At 38.5% G+C, this 11,469-nt stretch overlaps 1 protein-coding gene across 1 annotated transcript in view; it reads right to left on the bottom strand.

Annotated features, from left to right (window-relative positions):
- Window positions 1–10,297: 10,297 nt before the first annotated feature.
- Window positions 10,298–11,469, bottom strand: part of LOC108265159 (alpha-2-macroglobulin-like protein 1) — a 35,939-nt gene continuing 34,767 nt past the window's right edge. Inside the window, exons 40-41 of the mRNA XM_053680549.1 lie at window positions 10,655–10,760; window positions 10,298–10,519 (exon numbers count right to left, since the gene is read on the bottom strand). Of these exons, the coding sequence (XP_053536524.1) occupies window positions 10,473–10,519; window positions 10,655–10,760 (153 nt within the window). The 3' untranslated portion in view covers window positions 10,298–10,472. The remainder of the gene's footprint in view (window positions 10,520–10,654; window positions 10,761–11,469) is intronic.

Genomic DNA, 11,469 nt, shown 5'->3' with positions numbered 1-11,469 from the left:
AATAAGATTTGTTTCAGGTGATTACCTAATCAATTCAATTCAATTCAATTTTATTTGTATAGCTCTTTTTACAATAGACATTGTCTCAAAACAGCTTTACAGAAACATATAAACACAGTATACAGATTTTAAATGTGCGAATTTATCCCAATTGACCGAGCCGGTGGTGATGGTGGCAAGGAAAAACTCCCTAAGATGTTAAGAGGAAGAAACCTTTAGAGGAACCAGACTCAGAAGGGAAACCGTCCTCATCTGGGTAAAATCAGTACCTAATCAGTACCTCATTCAGTAGAATGAGTTGTGCCTCCATTGGAATTCCAGAGTCACTGGGATTGAATGGCTGCCATACATGTAGAGATGCTGACTTAAGAAAAATTGGCATTGGTCTCTTAATTTTTTCCAGAGCAGTACATTTCATTTATACAATGTGAATATAGTATACAGATATTTGATTATATACTGTATTCACATTTCACCACTAGATCTACACTATATATTCATTTCGAAATTGTGTTATTTTAAACTATATTATTATACTATATAATATTAAACTGATCATTTGCACGTGTTTGTGTACCATTTGTGTATTCATGTATGGAGATGTATTGTGCTGAACAATTTCATATCTTCTTTGCTTTGAAACCTGTTCCTACTAGTAGAAGAGCTGAGTCAGGTTTTGAGCTGCATAAGCATGGCAGCAGTGAGGAAACCTTGAGAGTGGGAAGAGCAATGGGGAAATTATTTAAAATATGATTAAGCCAGGATCAAGTGGAACTATACCTGATACAATGACCTATAAAAATGGCAACTGTTTGAATATACTGTAAAGTAATTTTTCCATCAGCTCCTTCCTGTTCTAGTTTTCCTTCAGCTGAGTCCTGCTGATACAGATTGACCTTTGATGGAAGTTTCATGGCTGTCTTAAGTGTCAGTGAGCAGATCACAAATATACTTTAACATTGAAAATATGTTCTTATCAGTTTGAGGGTCATCATATTCCTCTTCACTACCGTTAGGATAAACAGTCCTCGAGAACAAGGTGAAAACAGAATGAGAGAGAGATAGAAAGAGAGAGAGTCTCCAATTTAAATTATGTTCTCTTACAAATAATCCTTAGCGAGTATATAACTAATATTCCCCGGTATAATATTATTAAACTTATAATTTCAAGCTTAAAATTGTTTTGATCTATTGTCAGATAATAATGTTAAATATACACATTTATTACTATGTATTATTTTATTTCATATGATATTCCTTTTTAATCTAGAAAAACTGTTTCTTTCTAGTTCAGCTTTAGAAGCAACTTTCAGAAGAAAAGTCTGTTTTAAAGCAGTAATGCCTTTCTTGTCCATTTAAAAACCTGATAAAATGTAATGTAATATACAGTATTATACAATAATTATCATATTATTTTTTTAGAATCGTTAAAATTACAAAAATATAATATAATATAATATAATATAATATAATAGAATAGAATATATGAACAGATTCTATTTAAAGTTAAGTTATATTTTCTAATATTTCTAAGGCACTAACTTGCCATCGGGAGCAATTTGGGGTTCAGTGTCTTGCCCAAGGACACTTTGGTATGTGGGGTCACGTGGGCCAGGAATCAAACTGCCAACCCTACTATTAGTGGATAACCCGCTCTACCACCTGAGCCACAGTCACCTCTAACAGGTTAAGTGAATGACATTGATTATCACGTGGCACCTGACAAGGGATGGGATTTATTAGGCAGCAAGTGAACAGTCAATTATAAAAAAATTATGTGTTGGAAGCAGGAAAAATTGGCTCTGAGTGACTCTGACAAATTATGATGGCTAGACAACTGGGTCAGAGCATCTCCAAAATAGCAGATGGAGATCTCCAAAGATCTCTAAATGTCTTGTGGGTTGTTCCCAGTATGCAGTGATTAGTACCTACCAAAAGTGGTCCAAGGCTGGAGAACCGGTGAACTGGTGACAGGGTCATGGACGCCAAAGACTCATTGATGCACAGGGAGCGAAGGCTAGCCTGTCTGGTCCAATCCCACAGAAGAGGTACTGTAGCACAGATTGCTGAAAAAGTTAATGCTGGTTATGACAGAAAGGAGTTAGAACACACCGTGCATTGTACAGTAGCTTGCTGTGTATGTGGCTGACAAAAGCAACTACAATGGACACGTGAACATCAGAACTGGACCATGGAGCACTGGAAGAAGGTTTGGTCTCATATAATCATATAATCACTCTTCAAAACTGTGGTGAGTCAGCATGTCAAAAGCATTTAACCTTGAGGTGGATGGGCTACAACAGCAGAAGACCACATCAGGTTCGACTCCTGATGTGGTCCTGCATGAATCTGAGGCTTTCCTGCAGGAATCTGAGGTTTTTTTGTTTGTTCTGCATTTGTCTCACAATGTTGTGTATTTGTACGTTATGTAATCTTGAATATTATAATGTATTACACCATGGTCCTGTAGAAACAACATTTTGTTCAATGTATACAAGGTATATAGTGGAATGACAATAAAAATCTGACTTGAAATGAGCAGTCCACACTTACGGATCCACATTTAAGAATCTTCTTTCTAAGGCCCTGATGGACTAGTCTGGACTTTTAGTTTTTCTGAATTTTAGTTTATCTTTAGTCACAGAACACAAATATAAAACATTACAGATATGAAGATATGAAACTCTCTTTATATTTAGGGTCACTGTGTTCCACTTCCTCCACTGTTTTGACTAACGTGTTTGGCATTGTAAAAATCATAAAAATTTATAAACTGTCCTTGGAAACAATCTGAACTGAGCAAAAGATCACAACTTATTCCAACTTTATTATATTTACAACCATCACAGGATATAAAATTTTTCTCTCTAATACTCATTCTTGTGTTAACATTTTATAATCAAAACACATCAGTTTTTCAGTTACTTCAATTCAGTTTATCAGTTAATTGATGTTGTTCTACCCTGACACAGTGGTGTTTTATTTGCTAAAATATTATTTAAAACAAGAAAGAAATTCAATAAAATAAAAAATAAAAAACAATTAAAATGATAGATTGAAAATTATTAATTTTTGCCTGAGAAATTGGTTAGAGTTTTATTAGCTTTTGTAAGCTCACATACAAAGAATATGTCAAGTGTCACATGTAATCGCTTACATACTTTTTAGTCAATACGGTTTTATGGCTCAGCAAGACTCTTTAGAAGTTTGGGGAAAAAATTATGACTCAATTCTTTTTTTTTATTTGCTGTACACAGAGTGTTTAATTACTGTATATACTCAAATTTAAATGACTAAGCGGTATAGAAGCACAGAACAAAACAAGACCCACTTGAAAATAATGATCACTGTCGTTTTACTTGTTCATCAGATTGAGGTCAGTTTTCAAAGAGAGAACAATAAGAAGAAGTAAAGAGGGTCTGATAGAGCAGAAAGAGGAGGCTTTGATAAAAAGCCTCGGCCTCCAAAAATGCAAGGTGCTAGATTGGGCCATGGCAGTATGGTATCAAGGAGGCGATCAGATGAATTTTGGTTTTTCTTTGAGTAGTGGGGTAGAGACGTGCTAGGAAATCAGCCTTGGTATTCTTGGATCCAGGTCTGTAGCAAAGAGAAAAGTGGAACCTGGAGAAGAAAAGCACCCATCTTTTCTATGTCGTGAATTTAGCCATTTAGTTGTCTTGATATACTCAAGATTCACATGGTATAAATGAGCAACAGAAGCTTGGCACCTTCCAGCCAGTAGCATCACTCCTCCAGAGCCAGCTTTTCTACAAGCAGTTCACTGTTTCCTAGTTCCATTCTGCTTCTTCTGCCCTCTCTATGTGTGCAGGTACATAGCTCTGCAGGAAGCTAAACACTCCTGCAAAAAGTATCCTAGACAGAGCTGACTTCAGGCATATTTAATGGAAGCAGTGTGAAACCACAAAAACAGGAGTAGAAAATTGGCACAAATTCTTATGTATTTAAATAAGAATAAACGTGTCTCAAGATAATCCATTTTCAAATGTAAACTGCATAGACATTAAAGTATATATTGAGATACTGGCCTACAACAGACTACATTTCTCCCATTATACAAATGATAACACAATCAATTAAATGAATTCATTATTAGAAGATTCTTTAACTGCAAATGCCCCTAATACAGTGTAACTTTAACAAGCCTTTCAGGAGCTTTATGGTAGTTAGAGCTTGATAGAATTATGGCTCATCCAACATCTTCAATCAAAACACACTCTCATAATATATACTCTGTAGCTTGGGTCCACTGCAGCTGGGTGTCACATAACTACCCGTCTAGGGTTTGAGAGCCAGTAACAAAGTAAAGCAAATTAAAAATAATGAATGAAAATGAAAACCTTGGAGAGATAAGCAGGATCTCCTATTCCAGAATCAACAACACAATCACTAATTCATTGAAAATAACTTTTAATTTAATTTAAGTTGTAAAGAATGTTAACAATCACAAAAGTAAAAATAACCATAACAGAACTAATAATACCAAAGATAATAATAATAATAATAATAATAATAATAATAATAATAATAATAATAATAATAATAATAAGGGACATTAGCTTCAGGGGAGGGCACGGCCAAAATACTAAACAAAACATAAATAAACAGGAATCACTCCAGAAACAACTGAGCAAAGACGAACCATGTCAACAAAGGTGAACCTTTTATGCTAGTGTGACGGCCTGCACACAAAAGAGGAAAAGTGCTCCTCACGCAACTGCTGCCATGGTGCTGAAAGAACAGCCCTGCTTCAGCACCGCTAATGTTTTGGAGAGCCCGAGAATGCGTGGCAGCAAGGCGGGGCCACAGAAATACATACGGCTGGCAGCTAATGATCAGTGCGGCAGCTCTCCACCATCTAGCAGCCGACAGGAGCATATAGAAGGGCCTTCCTCCTCTAACAAGGAGGGGGACTGTCTCCAAAATGCTACTAATGTATTTCTCTCTGTTTTACACAGATGATACTGCCTCAGAAGAAGAGCTTGATCCCTGGTTGCCTCTCCAGAGTACCCAGACCTCCAGAAAAGGCCTCAACCCCCTGGGAGAACACACCACTCCACCTACACCAACACCAACCCCTGAGCACTTCACTCCACCTCTCCTTTTCCCACCTTCAACCACCCTTTTCAATAAAAACCCTCCATATTCTGCACCTAAGTGGCCTCCTACTCGCAACCTAGGATCGCTACACTGGTGGAGGATGCGGGCATGAGCACAGACCCGCCCACCCAGAGACAAATGGATCCCATGCTGCAGCACTTATTAGAAACGAACATTCAATAGCAAGCAGTGACTCAACAGCTCGCACATAGCTTACAAGTCACAACCAGAGAGCTCCTTGCACAGAAGACAATGGCCCCTGCTACCGCCATCCCTCTCGCCAACCCCTGCCAAGAGGCCCAGTGCCTTCTACCCCACCTAACCCAGGAGGACAACATCAAGGACTATTTGGAGGCCTTCAAATGGGAGTGGTCCTGCATCCTCGCCCCACTAGTCTCTGGGGAAGCCCAAACAGCTTACTATGTGTTCTCACCTGCAGAAGTGGCTGGCTACAGAAAGGAAAAAGGTGAGATTCTAGCATGAAGTGGGTGAACACCCAACCAAGCTATGGCAGAGTTCAACCAATGGAGCTACCAGTCCAGAGCCAATCCTCATGGACAGATGGACATCGTCTTTCTCATCACCAAGAGGTGGCTCCAACTGGACCAAAACACCGGCACCAAGGTTGCAGAGAGGGTAGCCATGGACCGGTTCCTAAGAACTCTGCTGCTTCCAGAATGCCAGGCTGTGGGAATGCAGGCTCCCAACAACCCCAGATAAATAATAATCACCTTAGAATGAGCCATGGCCACCCTGGAACTAGGCAGGGAAGGATGGCAAGCACCCAGCCCTCCTAGAAGGCTCCCCCCTCGCAGTCCTGAGCAGAACTACACCGGGGAGAGAGGTAACAGCTGAAGTTGCCCCACCTATGGACCACCCTGGGACGATCCCGTGCCAACAGAGTTGGACTCAGAAACCCTGAAAAGAGCCCAGGAACACTGGCTGGCAGGGTGTACCCTCGACACACATAACCCACCCAAAACACCCACCCTGACAGTAAGGGTAGAGAGAAAACCCAGTCAAGGCCTTGTTGGATTCTATATTTGGACTCTATATCAAGGCCTTGTAGCACTGTGACCCTGGCCAGACTGACAATCCTGCCAAAAAAAAACATCAGAAAAGGAACCATAATGGTGACGTGTACATGGAGATGCACGTGCAGTTCCTGCAGCCGAGGTAAACATCCAAAGCAAAACAGGCACCTGGCCACTCTTGGTGGGCATCATTCCAGTCCTTCTAGTGCCACTACTCCTGGAAAGAGACTGGCCAGGGTTCCCAACCAGCCCAGCTCCCAAGACCATGGGGGCAGCATAATGAGGGAAGGTTCCATGAGTCCGGCAGGCCTACATGGCCCAAGACAAGGGGGACACCAGGGCAGACCTCAAGGACTTCTGGATGTGGCCCAGAAGCATGGGAGCAACAGCCCGCACCATTTCGCATAGCTTGATCAAGTTTGTGCAAGAGATGCAGGAGTGGATGGATTGAGTGGCCCCGATCATACAAGAACACATGAAAGCCGCTCAGGAAGAACAAAAAACAGCATACAACTGCACAACACAACCATGGGAGTTCAAGCCTGGTGAGCAGGTGCTCCTGCTCCAAATGCCTCCTGTAAATTCCTTGCCCGATGGCAAGGCCCATATACAGTCCTCGAGAGGGTGGACACTGTGAACTACCACCTGCAGCAGCCCAGTAAGTGAGCAGAAACACAAACATACCATATAAACCTATTGTAGAAGTGGATCGAGCCTGCTCCAGTAATGTCTGCTTTTGCTACCCTAGACACTGATCACAGTAAATGTCTCCTGGTCCAGCAAGGAGAGGACCCAACCCCCACACAAAGACAGGAGCTGATGGAACTGATGGACCACTTCTCTGATGTCTTCTCAACCACTCCAAGGATAACATAGCTGGTCCACCAAAAGATTAAGACCCATCTGAAAGTTAGACAATAGATGGCCCTAGAGTAGCGATAGAAGTAGAGATGGAAGCTGATAGTATTTTTTAAAAAATGTGTTTGTGACATCTCCAGGTGTGTTTGAATTTCTATGACTTCCTTTCGGCCTTAAAAACACAGCTGCATTGTTTTAGAGGCTTATGGAGCATGTCCTGAGAGAAGTAAAAGGGAAGTGCTGTCTAGTGTAAAAAAAATAAAATTAAAAAAACTGTGTTTTTGTATACTCTTGGAATGAGCTTGAGCACATCCAAAACTTCAATCAAGTGTATTGTACTGTATTCATGCAATGCACCATCACATTGTCTCACACCATCTAGGCCACAATGTCTCAGGAGAAGGAGTCAAGACATATCCAAACAAGGTAGCAGCCATCAACAAGTTCTCTTATGTTTGAGGACAAACTATGGTCATACAGAAAAGATGGAGCAGTTTTGCCACATGGTGGTGCTATAATACCAAAAAAAACTTGAAATTGGCTGTGACTATGGAATCGTTCATCGGATTGACTTCAAAATTTGCATACACTGTTGTTATCTCAGTTGCTATCGCAGACTGTGAGCACATTCACGTATGTTGAAAAACATGGCTGACATCGGCCAATCAAATTTCAGTAGCTATCAGACAACGTTACCATTGGCCGATCGAAACGAAACTTGGTGGACCTATTTGACTCTTGGTCTGTGCAAAGTTTTTGTGCAAAGTTTAAAGAAATCAACCACTAGGTGGGGCTATCATAATTTTTGTCTGTGTTAACGGTTGTATTTAAAGTAGTATTTTGAACAAACACAAGTAATATATATCAAATGAGAGGTCTTCTCATTCTAAAGATATTTGCCTCAAGAACCTTCTGTCAAACCATTTAATATTTAAGATAATGTTAAAAACCTACCTTTGCGAACTAACGAAGGTTTTTTGCTCAAGTGAAATAAAACTATTGCAGGACAACACTTTGGATGTCTTATATCAAAAAGTATAAAAAAAAGTTGAACTTTTGACTTACCCTCGCAAGGCCACATCAAAAGGTTTGAAGTGGACATGGCTTTACTTTACTTAAATGGCTATAACTCTATTTTAAAAAAATAAATAAAATAAATAAAATAAAATAAATAAATAAATAATAGATCTCATCATTCTGAACAACTTTGCCTCTAGGACTACTGTTGTCAATCAAATCGTTCATTAAATATTTGAGATTATTTCAAAAACCTAGTTTTGTGAACTACTCCTAGAATTGCAAGACAATTCTTTGGACTACTTAGATCAATAATTATCAAAAAAAGTTGAATTTTCAACTTGAAGAGATTGAAAAGATATTTTCACTAAACTTGGGTTACATATGTGTGGGCTCAATTTGAGGATAAATGTAAAAAAAAAAAAAAAAAAAAAAAACATTACTGAGTGTGACCAGTTGGTGGCGCTATAGCAGAACAAAACAAGAAATTGGCAATAAATGTGGAAACACTGGTCCAATAGACTTGAGAAATAAATCTTGCAAGAATCATCCTTCTCCAAGGTCCAATCAGCATATACGAGGACAATTGTGAATCTTGAAAAACATTGGCCGACATTGGTCGAGCAATGTTCAGCAGATTTTAGACAAGCTTAATGAAGGGCGATATTTCTTAAAATTATCTTGGTTTTTCTTTGATTTAGGTGCTTATAGGATTGCACAATAGTAAGTAATATCTTTTAACGTATTTAAGGTCCCTAAATGACTTGAATCCTGATAATTGCTGCTTGCAGCTATATTTATTAGTAGTAGTAGTAGTAGTAGTAGTAGTAGTAGTAGTAGTAGCATAAAAGTACCATGTTGTTTGGTTGTGAAATGTGAAAATGAGCTATATTTACAGCTGTAGAGTTCAGTTCAAAGTTGAGTTTGAGTGAGAAAAGAATTCAGAATCCACAGTTGTGCTGTGTGAAGAGTTTTGAAATTTCAAACAGAGTATAGTGCATGTAACTACTTGTAAATAAAAACTATAATGGAATCTGAAAACTAATCAAACTGTTTGTGAAACCCCATCATTTCATATAATTTACATTAACTCAAGCAATATTCTATATAAAAAAGAATTAAAGAAAGCGATCAAACATAAATACATTAGAAATAAGTCGTTCAATAAAGAAATTGTTCTGTATAAAAGGTGGACATCTTGTTCTGTTTGCCATGGTATCTAATTTACTAGAGTCAGCACTAAGTGACCAGTGAGTGACCAATCTATTGTGTCTCAAGCTGCAGTGCTTCGTATACTCACTATTCATAACTCATGATTCATAATTCACTGCATAACCAACAGCGGCTTTAGCTTAGCTAGACACTTAGCTATGAATAAAAAAATATCAGTTTCCCTGTATGATGTTCTTAGTGTCCATAATTACCTGGGTACAGCACATTTTTCTCTCAAGTTTTTTTGCAATTCATCTCCAGATTTTGCCCTTTTCAACCATCTGTTATGCTGTTAAGTAGACATGAGTAAAAATAACTTTTACCTCTAATAAAGTCTTTTTTGCCATTTCCTCCTCACTTCACCTGTGTGAGGTTTGCCTTTTAATCAACATTTCAGAAAACTTGCCCAATGGAAGTAAATTGCATGATGTTGTCCACTCATATACTGTACTGTATGCATGAATAAATAAAAAAAGGACTGAGATGAGGAAAAAAGACACCGGTAAGACTAACGATCATTGCAGATGAAAGATTTATTGGCATATTTAATTATATTTTTCTTTTTTGTTACCTCATGGTATATGGCAATAGCATTTGCAGCATTTAACTTATTCATAACATTTAGATCAGAGACAACTGAGAATAATAAGGTTTTTAGATGTAAAACTGCAGGGAAGTTAAAATTTTACCACCATGTGGAGATACTCGGGGAATACACAGGTTTAGTGTTTAAACATGCTCTAGCATTACAAAATCTAAAGAAGACATACAGTACCTAAAAAAAAAAAAAAAAAAATGGATTTACAATTAAAATGCTACATTCACAGTATATCGTTTGATCAGTTCAAGTAAATAAATCATTTTTAGTTTAGAAATACAATTACATTTGGTAATATATTTAGGTCATTTATCACATTAAAGATTTATCAGAACAAAATGATAATACTGATTTGGCTGATGTTATTTTTTTTTGCCAGCACATCATATAAACTTTCTTAGTTTATAGAGTAAATTATATACTAGAAATAGTCAACTTTTGTATCACCAAATATATCTTGAAGTTACGCATAATGACAAGAAGAAAGGGGAATAAATCAAACACACTATTAATTAGCTATTGAACATTTGTGAAATGGAAAGGTTTTGGTATGTTGTGAACTAAGCTACCCAGAGAATTCCCATAAAAATAAAATGAGGAAAAAAAATGCTCTTGCTGGGATCATGTACAAACTCTCACTGAAATGGACATGGAGAGGTGTACACGGTTGCCGCTCTCTCACCTTTAGAAGAAAATAAAAACAGAAATCAGGCTTTAGTTCTTTTATGAAACAATGTACAGATACTCTGTGTGTAATTGGCTTGGGCAGCTACATGTAGAAATTTTACTGGTTGATAAAGAAGTTTAGAATGTATACCGATCTTGTAGTAGTCGTAAACCTTCACAACAGCTGGCTTCAGGTTCAGCACTGAAAGGTCTTGCACGATCTTCAGGGTGTACACCTTTTCCTTTCCATGCTTCAGCTAAAACAGACAGAGATATTAAACAAAATCTTTTCTGTTCACATTGTACTATACAAATGAGCCCACACTGTCTGTTTTGATTTTACTGCAATACACGTCATTCCAGGAGGATGGGTCTGTCATGTCACTTTCAGCATCACATAACACAGAGTGGCCTAAAAACATGGCCGTCAAGGACTACAACACCCATCCACCAATGATCTATCCCTCCTTGCAACCAGATCTACCCCATCTCAGCCAAAGAAACTCAAGCCATGGACGATTACATCACAGAAGCCCTGAAACATTCGTTTGTGCACCTTAGAATCTACTGAATTCGAGTTTTTGGAAAAGAAAGGTGGGGGTATCAGACCATGCATAGATTTTTGCAGATTGAATCAAGTAATAGTCAAGTACCTCTGTCCCTGGTCACTGCCGCCCTAGAACAAGTGAGAGAGGCAAAAAAAAATCGCATCCGTATCCATGAGGGCTATGAGTGGAAAATGGCCTTTAGCACCACCTCTGGCCACTTCAAGTACTGTGTTATGCCATACAGGCTCCAGCAGTGTTCCAGTACCTCACTAATGACATCCTCCAGGACAAGCTTGACAAGTACTTCATTGTCTACATTGACAATATTCTAGTTTAATTCTCATCCAAAGAAGTTCACATAACACATGTCAGAAAGATTCTTGAAAGCCAGCTCCTCAGCAAAGGGGAGACATTTCAG

This window comes from Ictalurus punctatus, chromosome 5 (genome assembly GCF_001660625.3).
Source record: "Ictalurus punctatus breed USDA103 chromosome 5, Coco_2.0, whole genome shotgun sequence".
In the NCBI taxonomy this organism is placed as follows: domain Eukaryota; kingdom Metazoa; phylum Chordata; class Actinopteri; order Siluriformes; family Ictaluridae; genus Ictalurus; species Ictalurus punctatus.
Note: the sequence above shows the minus strand (reverse complement) of the source record. Positions and strands in the feature narration are given on the sequence as shown.